The sequence below is a fragment of the Maniola hyperantus genome, chromosome 6 (genome assembly GCF_902806685.2).
Source record: "Maniola hyperantus chromosome 6, iAphHyp1.2, whole genome shotgun sequence".
Lineage (NCBI taxonomy): Eukaryota > Metazoa > Arthropoda > Insecta > Lepidoptera > Nymphalidae > Maniola > Maniola hyperantus.
Window position 1 is genome coordinate 4,114,102 of NC_048541.1, and position 18,777 is coordinate 4,132,878.

At 34.0% G+C, this 18,777-nt stretch overlaps 1 protein-coding gene and 1 long non-coding RNA gene across 3 annotated transcripts; one reads left to right on the plus strand and one right to left on the minus strand.

Annotated features, from left to right (window-relative positions):
* Positions 1–437: 437 nt before the first annotated feature.
* LOC117983335 (uncharacterized) lies at positions 438–7,430 on the minus strand. Of its 2 annotated transcripts, none has more exons than XR_004673675.2 (2): positions 7,322–7,430; positions 438–1,213 (listed from the first exon to the last, which is right to left on the minus strand). It is a non-coding gene; the product is annotated as an uncharacterized lncRNA (long non-coding RNA). The 2 variants fall into 2 exon arrangements; XR_011236851.1 differs by lacking the exon at positions 7,322–7,430 and adding an exon at positions 1,766–1,900.
* Positions 7,431–9,219: 1,789 nt separating this feature from the next.
* Positions 9,220–18,467, plus strand: LOC138402468 (uncharacterized). The gene is made up of 3 exons (XM_069499160.1): positions 9,220–9,229; positions 17,042–17,123; positions 18,038–18,467. Exons 1-3 carry the CDS (start codon positions 9,220–9,222, stop codon positions 18,465–18,467), a joined length of 522 nt encoding a protein of 173 aa, XP_069355261.1.
* Positions 18,468–18,777: the final 310 nt, after the last annotated feature.

Consider the following 18,777-nt stretch of genomic DNA (forward strand, 5'->3'; position numbering starts at 1 on the left):
AGAGGTGTTAAATCCTATGTTTAGTGATGAAACAGCAACAAAATGCTGCATAAAGCATACGTGTAAACGACTTTTATATAATAAAACTGGTTACGGTTTTATATAAATTCTGTCACTATCTTTTGTCTTATTTGTTGAATTCGTGACAACCGCACGTTGTTCAATTCTCATCTCTCCATTCAAAAATAATCTTCGGTTTAAAGTTAACTTATTATATAACTAAGCATGTAAGTAGGTAATAATAAAATCATCTACTAGATAAACTGCTTAGTAATTATGGTTCAACAAATGATATGTTTCTCAAAACATCTAGTTGAACACCAGAATCCATTTACATTTAGCAAAAGAAAAATATTAAAGTACCTAAGTACTTAAATTATTTTTAACGCATTCATACATTTCTGTTTAAATTAATGGGTGTAGGTAAATCAAACAGCTTTTTCATAATATTTTTTGTATTTTTCTCAAGTCATATTTGTAACATTTTTACGTTTGCAGTATGTTAGTTGTTATCTTTTTCCCACAATTACATTTGCACGCACAGCATGCAGCCCGCAGCCAATGACTTTAATGTAAATTATGGATTTTATTTTATTTTTATTGTACCTAAATATTATTTTTTGAAAATAATAAGTTATAAAACAATTAAGCCTGGGAACATAATACTGTAACAAATTTAAAATCTTCAGCTTGAGTACTTTTTCATAAAGGGTGTACTCAACAGAATGCAAACACCTCTATGAGCTATGAGCACTCGCTTCATTTGTATAATACCTTATTAATAATTGAAACTTTTACAAATCGCAAAAGGTTGAAATACAGATTAGAAAATTAATAGAACACTCATAATTTTTACAAGCATTCATCAACTCATTAGTCAGGTTTTAGTACTTAACTAACAGCTAAGTTTAAGTTTAAACTATTATGAGCCTCTGATACTTGAAATATATTGTAAATAATAATTAATAAGTAAATGACTTTAAAAAACATCTATCTTTATTGTGCTCATACAAATAACTTTTACTCTGTAAAGTACATAATATGAGTAAGTATACTTATTGTTTAAAATTAGCCTATAATGTTACGATTATTGTCGCCCTCTCCAATGATGAGGTCGACGTTTCCTCCGCAGGATGTTATGAATTGTGATATGTCACGTACGTCGTTTGTACTGTTGTTCCCCTTTCCAATAACCCTTGTGACTTTGCACAAGCTGTAAAAAATAAAAACATCGTTATAAATTTTATATTTAAAATAAATGTTATAATGAAATTTAAATTACAACTATAGCCTGTCCTAATTAGGTACTGCCCGCGTGGCAATATATCAAGAATGCTGGCGTCAGTCTGATACTAAAATTTTAACAAAGGTATACGAGTAGATATATTATAAAGATAGACGAGAACTATATAATACATATAATCGCTTAACTTAACCTATAGTGATACAATGCAGCATATCCCTCCTAGTTTGACCATCTCAATTCTGAGGCGAGTCGTTGAGAATTGCTGGACACACGAGCAGCACCTACATGTCTGAGGGAGGCTTCTTCCAAGGCTAGTTACCACTCTACCAGCAAAACCGTACCGCCATGCGATTTAGCGTTCTGGTACATGCCGTGTATAAGCCGATAAGGGGTATGAGCATAATAAAAATACCATACCCCTTCCAAGTTAGCCGGCTTCCATCTTAAGACTGCATCCTCACTTACCACCAGATGAGATCGCAGTCATGGGCTTTTGAATAATAAAAATGTGGTACTTACAATCCATCAGCTGGTTTTGGTTTCGCTTCAACTATCGCTGAAAGAACAACGATGCAAAGAATAAACAACAGAGACTTCTGCATTTTAATTTTTTTTCTATTCAAAGATATTTAAGAGGCAGTATGTGTATCAGCGGATGCGATTGACAATACTGTACTAATCTCATTGTAAGTAGTCTTTATATATGAATGTTGAGATTGACTATGTATACGTGAAAACAGGAGGGGTCAATTTGATAAGATGTTTTAGTTTTTACCCGTAGCTTGTTTTGTTAAAAATATAATAGCGGTTAAAGTACCTAATCAATAAAATCGAATATCCAAAAACTCATGATAACCTATACAAATTAAAATAAATGTGAAAGTGTATTTGTCTCATGTCTGTCGGCTATGTTTTTACGGCCCATCCGTCTTACCTCTAACCCATTTTGATGAACTTTGGTACAGAGATAGATTGCAATTCGCAACCCATGGAAAAACATAGGCACATATCATCATCATGATCAACCCATCGCCTGCTCACTACAGAGCACGGGTCTCCTCTCAGAGTGAGAAGGGTTTTGGCCATAGTCTACCACGCTGGCCATGTGCGAATTGGTAGACTTCACACGCCTTTGAGAACATTATCGAGAACTCTCAGGCATGCAGGTTTCCTCACGACGTTTTCCTTCACCGTTTAAGCAAGTGATATTTAATTAACTAAAACGCACATAACTCCGAAAAGTCAGAGGTGCGTGCCCCGGGATCGAACCCCCGACCTCCGATTAGAAGGCGGACGTCCTAACTACTAGGCTATCACAGCTTTTTAGGCACATATACATAGACATTTTTATTCCGGAGAATTAAAGAGTTCCTACGGGTATTATAAGTTAATGAATTCGAGGGCATCCTCTAGTATTATAAATGCGAAAGTGACTCTGTTTGTCTGCTTGTTTTCTTAGTTTTTGACGGGTCAACCGCAGAGCCGATCATGACTGGGGGGTGTAAGCCTACATAAAATAATAAAATACGATGTTTTAAGATTAAAGGTCAATCAAGGGGCACTGATCCGTATGAGTTGCACCAGTAGGTACCGTGTGCCAGTACCATCAATGTACAGTGGTTTATACAAAGCAGCATTGCAACGCATGCCAGGCATAACCTAGTTGAAATTAAAACAAACCTAAATAAATACCTATATAGTAGGTAACTAGTATTTTGCTCGCTGCTTTTTATTCGAGATTTATATTCGCTATTTTGAATAATAAAAAAAAGTCTTACATTTTGTATGAAAAAATAAATTCCGCCATTTTGAATTTTTTTTCCATCCATCGAGTAGACCTTCGGATCCTGATCATCAATTGCTAAAAACCACTCTTCCATCTTTCATACCCTCCGAGGTGGACGCCGACGAAATTTGTATGGCGGCCATCTTTTTTTTGGAATTTTGAATTTTTTTTCAAATTTTTGGCAATTGGATGAGGTTTCAAATGACATTTGCTCGAGCACCTCCCACCTATCTTCAATACCTTAAGCGTGCCCTTCACCCGCCTCCAAAATCCTCAATCATCAGCTCCCTCCATGTGTTGCCCTAAAGGAATCATTGTCTTCTGTACGAAACTATTAGTGAAAAAAAAAAAGTTTCATACAAAATTTTACAGGAGGAATTTTTTTGAATAGTAGGTAATAGGTAGTCACAACATTTTAGTTGATGATAGCTATTTTTATCATTTGAGGGAATACTTAATTGATATTGGAGAAACCCAGAAATAATTAATGTTACGAGTATCATACCCTGGGTGGCCTTTTTAACCTTTTGAGAGTTTTATTATTAAATTATTATGAAAATATTACAATAAAGCTTAAAGCTAGCCTTATCTAATTACTGTACAAATCAGGTCCGCGTGGAATGGTGCCAAGAATACTGGCTGCATTTCCGCGCTGGTCAGCCAGGCTGATCCGTTGCGCAAAAAATGAGCCAGCCCTTCTGTCACCAGATGAGGCTATTGATCGCTGTGAAATGTCTCGTAATTTTTTTTAGCACTAAGACTCCATGGCCCCAGGGTATCCACGGCAAACGGAACAATAATATAACTCTCGATAAGAGAGGCATACTTGTGCCGCTTGCCGTTTTCATCCTGTTTCTGCTGTGGCTCCGGTCTTGATGCAATGATTATAAATGATTTCTCAATACATTATAAATGATTTTACATTTATAATGTCTTGAAACAAAGAACAGAAGAAAATATAATGACAAGTTTTAAGAGAGAGAGAAGATTTTTCACGTTTTAATGTAGACTAGCTTATGCTCGCGACTTGACCGCGTGGACTACACAAATTTCGAACCCCTATTTTACCCCCTTAGGGGTTGAATTTCAAAAATTCTTTCCTAGCGGAAGCCTACATCATAATAACTATGTCCATGCCAAATTTCAGCCCGATCCGTCCAGTAGTTTGAGCTGTGCGTTGATAGATCAGTCAGTCAAAACAAAGGATTTTTGAAAATTCACCCCGAAGGGAGTAGTATTTCAGCAATTGTCTGATCTCATGTTTCACAAAGGCATAACGCCAAAGGCATTCGAGAGCACCACCACAGGTGCGTGGTGGTTCTATTCTCAAAAACGGCGATAATACTTTGTTGAAGGATTGTAGGCCCATCTCGCTTCTGAGCTATGTCTGTTGTTCCTGAGAGTCAACATGAATCGTCTCGCTCGTATGTTTGACGACTTTCAGCTTTACAGACTTACAGCCCCCCGAATAAGCCGAATTCCGAAAAAGCTTTAGTACCAGACCACATCTACTATCCATACGTTGAGGCAGATTAAACAGAAGAATGAAGAGCATAATCGACCACTTTGCTTATCGTTTGTGGACTATGATTTTTTTTCGATTCGGTGGAACCTTGGAACGTTATAGAGATGAGTACTGGATCGACCACTGGTATATCCAAGCGCTGAAGTGTTTGCACTAAAAGGCCTCCACATCAGTCCGTATACAGGACCAAACTAGGAGGCTGATCTAATTGCAGCAAGGAGTGTGGCAAGGAAGACATAGCCTCCCCGTAGCCCTTTACCGCTGATTTTGAAAGAAGCTTAAAGTTTCTGGACATAATATGGATCCCAGACATGGTCGCTAATTAGGGACATAACAAAATCATATAAACATCATATCACATCATAACAAAATCTCAGATGCTCCCCAATTTCTAAGCATTGGCAATAGGTAAGTGCTTCAAAAAGGTCCTAAAAATAACGCCACAAAATAATGGACTAAGAGCCAGCGCGTTCCGGATCTTTGTTATTTTATAAAAGCTAAAATTTTCTCTGCGCTTTTCTTAATTGTCGCTGATTGTTCGTCCCTGAGGAATGATATCGTGACCTGTGGACCTAACCTGACCTTCCTGAGGACTGTGAAGTTTGGATCATGGTGGCTTTGGGAGATACCAGGTAAAAAGGTTCAAAAAACTTACGTCAAAGTATGACACCTTGCAACTTTAATAAATTGTTAAACTTTAAGGGTGTCTGGCAGATGGTTGCCACGACACTAAGTGTCTGGCAATGCATGACGTGATTTGTAATACTATTCCAAATAAAATACAAAAAAATAGACTTTATACTTTGACGTATGATTTTTACACCTTTATAAAATCTGGTCTGGACTGGAAGGTCTCTCTCTATAATGGTGTGTCCTTATTCCATATTGGTATGAGATAACCATAGCTAAAGAGAGTGTACTGTAAGTAGGTACCCAATTTGAATAAACGATTTAAATTTGAGACGTCAGTATGCTGCAACGTGCATTTAAAAATTCCCCAGTAACACACACATCTTTGAGAACATTACATTTAAAGTATGGGCGTAGGTAAATCAAACATCATTTTCATAGTTTTTTTTTGTATTTTGCTCAAGTCATATTTGTAACATTTTTACATTTACAGTATGTAAGTTGTTATTTTTTTCCACAATTACATTCCGTTGCTGAACCCGGTTACATATAGCCTGTAGAAGGGAGTGTAGATTATGAAAAAGTTATTTTTCAAGAAAATAATAATAATTCAAAGCACATTTTAGGCCTTGAAATATAACTGAAACCTACAGCTATATAAGTAGTTTTTTTATAAAAGGTTTTTTTTACAAAATGCAAACACGTGAGCTATGAGCAATCGCTTCGTTCGTCCTAATAAATATATTTTATTAATTTAAACTTTTACAAACTACAATAGATTTAAATACTATACAATAAATTATACTATACATAGAAAATCAATATTAGGTGCTCTCTTAATATTTACATGCATTCGTCAACTCATACTTACACAACAAAATTAATTTAAGTAGGCTTTAGTACAGTAGCCGGGAGACAATAAATAAATAAATAATAAAATTGTACATCAGCCTTTAGAAAGAGATCTTGGTTTCGTAGAGCATTGTCTCTGTCGTTGAGACCGACAAAACGTCACATAGGTATGAGTAACAGTGACAACGCTTTACGAAACCGAAATCTTGTTCTAAAGGTCGCTGTACAATATTTCTTGGCGGCTACTGTACCTACTTAATTGGGTCTTAAGTTTCAAGTAAGTATTATAAACTTGAAATATACCCGTTGTAAATAATAATATTCATTTATCTTTGTTGTACACAAATATTTTTTGAAAGTGAGTAAATAAGTATAACCTACTTATATATATTGTTAGTATTATGGTTACCCACTCCAACTTTAACGTCCATTCTGCCACCAGATAACATATCTTTTGTGTTGTTTAGCGTGTTTGTATTGTAGTCCCCCTCTCCGATAGTTAAGGTGGATCTGCAGCTGCTGCAGCTATTAAAAATTAAGCATCGTTAGTAATTATATCTAAATATATAAAAGGAAAATCTGACAGACTGATCTACCAACGCACAGCTCTAACTACTCGACTGATCGGACTAAAGAACATGCAGATAGCTGTTATGACGTAGAGACATCCGCTAAGAAAGGATTTTGAAAATTCAACCCCAAGAGAGTAAAATAGGTTTGAAATTTGTATAGTAGGTACATGCGGACGAAGTCGCGGGCATGAGCTAGTATGTAAAACAAATGTTATAATAATTAAACTTTAAAAAAAAAGCTTTTTCATTGTATTTTTACGGTTCCTACCAATCGAAAAATCTGAAATCATTATGTTCAATAGAAATTTATGTTTATTTTACAGGAAAAATAAAACGAATGCTTTTACTATCATAGTATTTTCGAAATTACCAATAAATCTTTACAAAAAAGTTAATTTGCTATTTAGAGCGTTGATTTTATTTTTTTTGGAAAATATTTATGTTTTTTCGATTACACTCCGGAAATAAGGCGGGGAAACGGTACTTCATGGCGATAGCTTTAATAGATAGGTACTGAAATAATCGACTGTGACAGACGGATAGACGGACAGAGAAAATCGCACCGAAGGGCATTTTTACCATTTTGACCATTTATTACCATTTTGACAATTTTTTGCTAAGAAGCAAATCACTACTAAAACATATGCAGAGGGACGAAAAAATAGACTACTTTTTAGGGTGCCGTAGATTAAAAAAAATATGGTACTTACTTCGCATCAGCTGGTGTTGGTTTCGCTTCCACTATCGCTGAAAGAACGACGATGCAAAGAATAAACAACAGAGACTTCTGCATTTTAATTTTTTTTACTATTCAAAGAGATATTTTAAGAGGTAGATTAGTAGTACTTCCAACTTCTTTGGGTAGATGTGATGGTATCAACTGACGGGATTGACAATACTGTCCTAGTCTTAGATAAAGTCGTTTTATATGAATTGTGAAATTGAATATAAATAGGTACGTAAAAACCGTAAGGGGTCAATTCGATAAGAAGTTTTGGTTTTTACTTGTAATAATTCATAATTCATAATTGTAGTTCGTTTTGCTAAAATGATAACGATATAGGTATAATAGGGTATTGGACTGTAATAATAAAATGACGTGATTTTTTATATAGCGGTAGTTTATGGGACTAGAATTCATTATTCAAGAGAATAATTTTAAAAATCATGATTTTTAGTTATTTTTAAAATAATTAATTTTCAACGTCACGCTGCTGTACAAAAAGCGATTAATGACGTCACAAGGCATAAACGACAAATATTTTTCAATTTTTTAACATAAATTTTTTTTTATAAATAGGAATTACTTTATTTTTACGTTAAAAACTGAAAAATATTTGTCGTTAATGGATTGTGACGTCATTAATCACCTTCCGTACAGCGTCACGTTCATGGTAAAAATAATAAAATACATATAAAAATAAATATCAATAATTTATTACCGACAGTTTCTAAATCCCATCAGTTTTGGTGGTTAGGGTTGAGGAGTTGTAATCTTAATTTTTATGGGAAAAATCGGTTCAGAAATCGGAGATTTCGGTGTACATAGGTAGAAAAACACAACTCCTCCTTTTTTAAAATTTGGTTAAAAAAGTACCTACCTACTAGTCTATTGTCATCACGATTTCTTGGTTGATCTTGTACTTGTCAGTGAAAGTCCCGTCAAAATAGGTTCCGTTCCAAAGATTAGCCCGTTCAAACAGACAGACAGACAGACCGACAGACAGACAAAAAATTTAAAAACGTGTGATTCAGCTGTTATGGACGTTATGGTACAGTGTAAAAATTACAGACAGAAACTTAAACTGATTACTTAATATGCAAACTAGAAACCTTAATAACCTTGCGACTCCTATGTTCCGCCTCAGGAAAGTCCAAATGTCATTTGTGGGAATGGGTGTAACCTTTTATAACAAAATTCCGAAATCTATTTTGGACTTGCCTTTACACAAGTTTAAAATCTATTATAAGTAAATATGCTCCTGAAAAAAGCATGTTACAAGATTATGTAAATTATAAAAGAGTGTGAAAACGAGTAGGTAGATTTAAAAGCTATGTATAATAGTTAATTTTTGCTAGAAAACCAAAGAAAATTATTAAAGTATAATTAAGATAATTTAGAATTTGTGGTTACATCACACAAAAAAATTAAATTATGGTTATGAACTAATAATTAGTATTTTCAATTTTCTAAGTAAGATAACTATATCAAGTGGGGTATCATATGAAAGGTCTTCGCCTGTGCATTCTAAAACAGATTTTTATTTATTTTTATGTGTCATAGTTTTTGAGTTATCCTGCAAAATGACGAAAAAATACGACTGTAGTACGGAACCCTCATTGCGCGAGTTATTAAAGGTGTAAGAAAATGCAAACACTCATATGAGTACTCACATACGCTCCTGCTGACAAATAAGTTTTACTTTATTAATTTAAACTTTTAAAAATACATTATATTTATATATACCTAGATTAATATTTAATAAAAGTTAATACCTAATTACTCTCGTTATATTTACGTGCATTCGTCAACACTCAACTCATACAATATAACAAAAATTAAGTAGGTTTTAGTACTTAACTAGGTATTAAGTTTAAAGTAGGTATTATGATTCTCTGTTACTTAAAATAGATGCATTGTAAATAATAAATAAATAATGACTGAAGAAAATTTTGTATTTATTGTGCACAAAAAATCTTTTTTCTTTCTGAAATGCATAATATAAGTATTGTATGTAGTAAGTATTTATGGGTTCATAATTACAATAAGTAAGTATAGTCTACTAGGTTACGTTAAGTGAAATGCATAATATAAGTAAAACCTACTAGGTTACAATGTTAAGTGAAGTTCATAACATTAGATATAACCTACTAGGTTACAATGTTAAGTGAAGTGCATAATATAAGTATAAACTGTTAGGTTACAATGTTAAGTGAATTGCATAATATAAGTATAACCTACTAGGTTACAATGTTAAGTGAAGTTCATAACATAAGGTATAACCTACTAGGTTACAATGTTAAGATTATGGCTACCCACTCCAACGCTGAGATCGACTCCGCCGCCAGATAATATTGCTCGTGTGTTGCTTAGCGTGTTTGTATTGTAGTTCCCTTGTCCGATAATAACGTTGGTCCTGCAGCTGGAGCAGCTGTTAAAAATTAAGCATCATTAATAATACTTATACTCATATAATAAAAATATTATAATATGTAATTAAACTTACAGCTAGCCTGTCCTATCTAAATATTGTACTGCGGCATACCGCACCACAGTGTTTCATTTGACCAAAAAAATTTCCCTCTTCTGTTTTCAGTATTAATCGATTAAGGGATGCATTTTAAATGCACGAGTAGAACACCCACGTGTCAATTTCAAATACTTTTTTTTATAAAAAATGTTAAAGTTTGAGTGACCTTTTCATGAAAAAAAATTAAAAATATTCCTGAAACTTAACTATCCAAGATATTTATTTCCGATGATTTTAGGCTGATGAAACATCTTTAGGCGCATGTTTTCCACTTTTTAATTTTGGAAAATCACCTCTGGATACCGAGTAATTAATTTTTTTCAGATTTTCGTTTTCATTTTTTTTCTCCTTAAAAACTCAAAAGTGGGACTTGTGACTAGCACTAAAAGATAGCTCTTAATAAGGGCTATCACTGATAAAAAACCCACGTTCCACTATTGCGGCCTTTGGGAGTAATTACACTTCAAAAAATTGTGTTAGGGTTGTCACTCTATTTGACCTTTTCTCGCTTTATTTTTGGACTATATTTTTCCGATATTACAATATTTTATCTCATTTAGAACCTAACTACTAAACATCGAAATATATGCATTTGCATGTTTGCATATGCAAATGCATATAAAGCTATTTTCATAGCGTTATTGCATATTTTAGTGCTTTTTCATTGATAGTGCATATTTCAGTATCATATTATATCGGAAAAGGTCCGTGGCAAATTAAATGCTGTTCCATATAAAAAGGTCCAGGTCTTGAAGGAATAAAGTAACTAAACGCATTTACAACATCACCGGTTAAACTGTGCATATAGAGGTCCAGTAACGTCAGTTGAGGTAGAGATAGCATTTTCAACCTACAAATTAATGTTAAATTTCAAACATCACAAGTTTCCTCTAGAATATCTGAAGAAAAAATTTAATTTTACCTACTTATATTATCAATGATGATGATGATGATGATGATCCATCGTATGATGATGAAGACTGCCCGTTATTTCTCGACAGCTTATTTATTCATATCAATATTTATTCATACAAAAAGAAGTTAACCTTTAGCGACAACCCTATGTTGTATTATTTGACCTTAGAATAAAATGATATATTCCTCCCAAGGGCCGCAATAGTGGAACGTGGTTTTTTTATCAGTGATAGGCCTTATTAAGAGCTATCTTACAGTGCTAGTCACAAGTCCCACTTTTGAGTTTTTAAGGAGAAAAAAAATAAAAACGAAAATCTGAAAAAAATAAATTACTCGGTATCCAGAGGTAATTTTCCAAAAATAGTAATTGAAAAAAATGCGCCCAATGATGTTTCATCAGCCTATAATTATCTGAAATAAATATCTTGGATAGTTAAGTTTCAAGAATATTTTTAATTTTTTTTCATGAAAATATCACTCAAATTTCAATATTTTTTATAAAAAAAAGTATTTGAAATTGACACGTGGGTGTTCTACTCGTGCATTTAAAATGCATCCCTTAATCGATTAATACTGAAAACAGAAGAGGGAAATTTTTTTGGTCAAATGAAACACTGTGCGCACGAGTGTACCTACAGTTTGTTATTTTACTGAAATTTTGAAAGGTGCGCAAGTTACTTACGGTTTCACTCACTTCACTATACCTCATTAGTATAGTGTTATCGTAGTTAAGGACTAACTCGTAATAGAATAAAAAAAAGCTCCAGACCGGTTCTGTGTAGATCCTTACAGGAGACTTAATATCTGTATCTATCGGATAAAAGCGCAGCACATTTTATTACAGATAAATCATGCTTAGTTTTGGGCGTATAATATTAGTTAGTGAAATAAGTAAGGAAAAAGCACTGAGACGTTCGTATCGATCATATCGACAAAATATTCTAAAGTTTCTGAAACCAAGCCTCAAGCTTTTAATATTTTTTTTTATAGATATAATATTATTTTTATATTATCCGATGTAGACCATAATAATTTTCAATGTAGCTTAAATCTGATCTGTCCTCAACCATTTTTACCTCAGCCAGCATAATAGTAGTTTGGCCATTTGGCGGGGTAATGTGAATATTTGAAAAGAGCAACTGTCGAGTTTCTTGCTGGTTTTTACCGGTAGCAAAGGTATTTCGAAGTAGCGGTGGTAGATTCTCTTGACGATTCAAAGGCACTTGTAAAAGTTTGTTTTCAAACTTATCATAGTTACTTTTCTGGACAGTTGTAAAACTGTCCGGGAAGTTTAGGTTTCGAACCAATCTGCAGAGTATGAAATATGCACATTTCATATCATAGAAAAAAGAATGTTACTTACGCATAATATTCAGCTGGTGTTGGCTTCGCTTCCACTATCGCTGAAAGAACGACGATGCAAAGTATAAACAACAGAGACTTCTGCATTTTAATTTTTTTCTAACTATCTAAAGATATTTTAGAGGCAGATGTTTATCATCGGATGTGGTTAACAGTAGTGTATTACTTCTTTTACACAAAGTCTTTTTATAGGAATTGTGAGATTGAATATATGTACATAGATTAGGTAGGTACTAGGTACTTACGTGAAAACCGAACTGGTCAATTTGATAAGAAGTTTTGGTTTTTACTCGTAGTTCATTTAGCTTAAATGATAACGATAATAATTCATACTTAATATTATAAATGTCCAAGTGTGTCTGTCTGTTACCGTGGCCCATCTTCTTGACCGCGACTTTGATGATATTTTGTATCGAGATAGCTTTGCACCCGAGTGACAGACAGCGGCTACATTTTATCCCGGAAAAACTGATAGTTTCCACAGAATCGGCCAAGTGCGAGTCAGGCCTCGCTATTTTAGGGTTCCGTAAATAATTATAGACAACAGAATTATTTTGGGTGTACGGAATATTTCATTTGTGAGCTAGATAGACATTGCAATTGAAACCATTAAAGAAAACCCCAAAAAAAATTATTTTGGGCACAGCAGACAACAATCTTCTTTATGAATTACTAGATGATGCCCGCGACTTCGTCCGCGTGGATTTAGGTTTTTAAAATCCCGTGGGAACTCCTTGATTTTCCGGGATAAAAAGTAGCCCATGTCCTTCCCCGGGATGCAAGCTATATGTGTACCAAATTTCATCAAAATCGGTTGAACGGATGGGCCGTGAAAGGCTAGCAGACAGGCAGACACACTTTCGCATTTATAATATTATAAGTATGGATTGTTTTCAATATTTGTTATTTAAAAATAGTCATAGACCTATAAATATTCAGTAAGGATACATGATAGACCGGCGCGTCACAACAAATTTTCTAAGTTTTCACTCAATTTCACTCATTAGTATTCACATTCAAAAATTTATATTTAAATTATGGGAGTAGGTACGTAAATCAAACAGGTTTTTCATAATAATATTTTTGTATTTTTCTCAAGTCATTTGTAACATGTTGACGTTTACAGTAAGTCATGTTAGTTATTATATTTATTCTTTTTTCCACAATTACATTCCGTTACTAAACACGGTTACGCACAGCATGCAGCTGGCAGCCCAGGATTAAATGTAAATTATGAAAGATGTTTCTTGAATTAAGTATAATTATTTTTTATACATAATATATTATTTGAGGCCTATTCCCAATAAGGGATCATTATCTGTAAAATAACTATATCATAGTACTATATACTAACAATAGGTTAAGAAACTAAATTGTATTAGTTTAGTTTAGAAATAAGCAAAATATGTATGTAAGATAAGGAAATAAATGAAGACTAAATAATGATAATAGTATATTTTGAAACAATACTGTCACAAATTTAAAATCTACTACAAAAGTAGTTTTTTTAAGGTGTAACAAAATGCAAAGACGAATTAGCTGTGAGCATTCGCTTCGTTCGTTTTAATAAAGACACTTTATTAACTTAACCTTTTACAAATTACAATAAGTAGATTAGAAAATTAATATTACTTTCTTAATTTTTACATGCATTCGTCAACTCATGCTTATATAACAAAGGTTAAGTAGGTTTTAGTACTTAAGTAACATTATGATCCTTTGATACTTGGAATAAGTACACAAAATATAAATTACTTTAGATTCTCTATCTTTATAGTGCTCTTACAAATATTTGTTTCCTTTGTGAAGTGCATAGTACGGTATAATAACATTGTAAATTGAAAAATTAAAAAGAGCAACCGCCGAGTTTCTTTCTGGTTCTTCTCGGTAGGAACGGCATTCCGAACCAGTGGTAAATTAAAACTACCTGACTATTCATAAGCACTTTTAAAAAGTTTACATGAATAAAAAAACATTCTATTCTATTCTATTCTATTCTATTCTAATATAGGTATACCTATTATTCAAAATTAGCCTATAATGTTATGATTATTGTCACCCTCTCCAATGATAAGGTCGACGTTACCTCCGCAGGATGTTATGAATTGTGATATGTCACGTACGTCGTTTGTACTGTTGTTCCCCTTTCCAATTGTTCTTGTGACTTTGCACGAGCTGTTGAAAAAATAAAGCAACGTTATTAAATTATATATTTAAAATAAATGTTATATTTAAACTTACAATATATTAGTACTTATTGCTATATCTTATTGGTGTAGTGATATTATGCAGCCGATTCGCACTCACCCATTTTTTACATTTTTATTTTCAAACAACTTTTAATTAAATGCGCAAAGACACAAAGACCCATCTTACTGTAGCATCGCTATTCGCTACTAACAAGTGAGGTCGACGTCCAAGGATATTGAACAAAATAAAATAAAAATTGTTAGTAGGTCCTTACGTATATTGAGCTGGTGTTGGTTTCACTTCCATTATTGCTGAAAGAATGACGATGCAAAGAATAAACAACAGAGACTTCTGCATTTTAATTTTTTTTTACCATTTAAAGATATTTTAGAGGCGAATGTGTCAACGAATGCGATTGAAAATACTGTACCTACTAGTCTATTACATAAATTCTTTTATATGAATTGTGAGATTGACTCTAAGTACGTGAAAACACAAGGGGTCAATTTGATAAGAAGTTTTGGTTTTTCCCTAAGAATCACCTTGGGAGATACAGTGACTCAAAAAGTTGAAGAAGTTGTATTACGGCTCAGTAATGTATTACCTATAGAGGCCATTGTCATAAATATTATGCATGACATTTTTCAGCTTTTATGATTCGTTATATCTTAAAATTGTTGATTCTTAGGGAAACAAGTGTAAGAATACTTAATTTTTAAAGATAATATCATGATATAGGTACTTAAAATTTTTGTCTGACCTATAATTTTATGATATTTTTGCAAATGTAGAATTGATGGGGATTTTACACAATTCATTTGTAATGGTGTTCCCAAATTCCAACATTCGCACCAATATTCAGCTCTATGCGAATTATTGTAATTTTACCCATATTTTATGAACTAACTTGACCGGGCTAGTAAATTGTTTAGCTAAAATGATAATCAATCTACTAATCAAACTAAATAAAGTAATGTGAAAGTGTGTCTGTCTGTCTGTTATCTTTTACTGCCTATCTTATTGGAGTGAAGTCAATGGTAGAAAGTATCGTCTAGCGCGCGTCTATAAATGCGCTATGGAACCCTATAAATGAATGTTTGTTTGTCCCGTAATTATTGTGTTCCTATAGGTACGGTACATTCATCCGATTGAGTTGAAACTTTGTAGGTACATGGCGTGTTGTCGAAGTTTGCGTAAAGGTTGCATCAACATACAGTTTTAGGTCGTAGAAAGCGGAATTGTAACGCATGCCAGGCATTAACTAGTTCAAAGGATAGGTTTAAGGGTTCATCACTAGGAACGGCATTCCGAACCAGTGCAAAAAAGTACTTGTAAAAAGTTTACATGAATAAAAAAACATTCTATTCTATTCTAAAACAAAACTAACCTCTAATTAGAGCCTCAATAGCTCAACCGGTAAAGGAGTGGACTGAAAACCGAAAGTTCGACAGTTCAAACCCCGCCCGTTGCATTATTGTCGTACCTACTCCTAGCACAAGCGTAACGCTTAGTTGGAGAGGTTGAGGAGGTTGGAATATTAGTCATTTAACATGGCTAATATTCTTTAAAAAAAAACTTAAATGCATATTACTTAGGTCGGTATTCATAACATTCAAGTTGATAGCTATTTTTATCTTTTGAGGGAATACTTAATTGATATTGGAGGAACCCAGGAATAGTTAATGTTATCGTACTTGACCTTTTTGTACTTTTGAGAGACAATAAAAAACCGGCCAAGTGCGAGTTAGGCTCGCGCAACGAGGGTTCCGTACTACAGTAGTATTTTTCGACATTTTGCACGATAATTCAAAAACTATGATGCATGAAAATAAATATATTCTGTTTTAGAATGGACTTGTGAAGACCTTTCATAATATGATACCCCACTTGAGATAGTTATCTTACTTCGAAAATTGAAAATATTAATTATTAGTTCATGACCACAATTTAATTTTTTTGTGTGATGTAACCACAAATTCACGGTTTTCAGATTTTCCCCGAATGTCAGCTATAAGACCTACCTACCTGCCCAATTTCATGATTCTAGGTCAACGGGAAGTACCCTGTAGGTTTCTTGGCAGACCGACACACAGACAGACAGACAACAAAGTGGTCCTATAAGGGTTTCGTTTTTCCTTTTGAGGTACAGAACCCTAAAAACTCAACGCCAATTATAATTCTTGTTAAACATAGCAATTTGACGTTTCTGCGGAGCATCCAGTTTGTTCCGAGAAATGAATAGTGTTTGAACAAAAGAGTCATAATAATATGAACAGCTGAATAGGTAAGTCTTACTGGGGGAAGTCGAGGCGAGTCAGCTAGTCTACAATAAAAATCTAAATTACACCATGTTGAATTTTTGCAAATCTACTTGATACTAAGAATTTTCACATATGTCATAAGCTACCATACAAAACAAAAAAGAACGTATTTTCACGGATTCGGATCGGATGAATGCGTAACCGCTGTTAGCCTCTGAGAAAATAATAAATTATTGATAATATGGAATAACCGTGGAAAAATAAAAATGCTATCGTACCTACTTGGCCTTTTGCACTTTTTTCAGTACGTTTAACGTGAATCCCACAATTTACAATATAAAAAGACTAACAAAATGAAATGGAATACAGTATTCTAGAACTCATTAATGGCTACGTAGGTCCTGTACAAATTCTTAGAAATTAAAATATTGAACAGTTATCAATTAAATAGTTAACATGCAGAAGTACACAATGATCTTTCTTCTGTCCGTTGTCACCATGTTAGCGATGATTCATGCGAAACCATCACGTTGGTAAGTCATAATGGTCTATGATCCCGCATTAGAAATATCTACCCTCATCTGTTATTTAATCGTGATATAGAATATAATATGCTAGATAATGTATAGATTGATACATTGCAAATAGGTTGCCACTTGCCTAGCGAAATCACTTGCTAATGGTGTTCAACAGTAAAAAAATAATCTTAAATGTAATTTAAAAAAAAAAGAGTATAAAAAATAAAATTAATTTCAACGTCATGGTGTTAACTTTTAGTTATAATAGTTTCACTCGACATTTTTATTTGAAATAAATAAAAATCTTGAGTATTGTATTTTTATGTTTGTAGGTGATTGAATAAAAAATAAACAAAAAATTAATTAATAAAATTAACGTAGAAGCGAGACAACATTAGCTATGTAAGGAACAGAATTTGCTTTGGCTACATTACATCGCTTAAGACGTTATGGATTTCTTACAACATTACATCCCTTAAGGCGTAATGGATTTCAGTACAACATTACAACCCGGCTAAGTTATAGGAATGATGCACATACTACAGCTAACAGGTCTGTAATAAGGCATTCTAGAGCAAGTGGTGTGAAAATGATATTTAATTGCTTAAAACGCACATAGCTCCGAAAAGTTAGATTACTGGGTTATCACTTATATATTTATATACTAGGCTATACCCGCAATTTCATCCGCGTGGACTACACAAACAAACCTCGATTTTACCCTCTAGGGGTTGAGTTTTCAAAAATCCTTAGCGGATATCTACGTCATAATAGCTATCCCGCATACCTTTCAGCCCGATCTGTCCAGTAGTTTGAGCTATGCGTTGGTTGTAGTTGATAGATCAGTCAGTCAGTCACCTTGGCCTTTTATGTATATAGATTATTACAATTTAATGTGTCTCAATGGTTGGTGGTTGCGGTGATTACAGGGGTGGACGCGGTTACGGAAGTGGACGCGGTTACGGGAGTGGACGCGGTTACGGAGGTGGAGGCGGTTACGGAGGTGGAGGCGGTTATGGAGGCGGAGGCGGTTACGGTGGGGGTGGAGGCGGTTTCGGAAGTGGTGGTGGTTTCGGAAGTGGAGGTGATTCCAGAGGTGGAGGTGGTTTCGCGGGTGGAGGTGGTTTCGGAGGTGGAGGTGATTCCAGAGGTGGAGGTGGTTTCGGAGGTGGAGGTGGTTTAGGAGGTGGAGGTGGTTCCAGTTTCGGCGATTATCAATGGAGCACTTATAATATCGGAAACGGGCGCGAGAACGATAACGAAGTACATAATTTGTACGGCGGAGGAGGCGGGGGCGCTCGCAGAATCACTAACATTGGAAATGGCTTTGGCAACACTAACAGAATATGGATGAACTAGAATGGATAAAAATCCTATATCGAGAGGATTAACTATTTCAATGCGTAAACGTATAATATTTTATATTAATATACTGGCTGTTGCCCGCGACTTCGTCCGCGTCCCACGAGAACTGCCTTTTCCCGTGGATTTTCCAGAAATGTTCTTTTATACAAACCTTGTCCTGACAATTTATACCTAATAAATAAAATTGAAGTGTCTGTCTGTAATTTCGAAACACCTATTCTCCGATACTGAACCGATTTGAGTATTTTTTTTAATCGATGGAGAAGCTTTGCGACATTGTCCTATAAAAAATTTGGATTCCAAC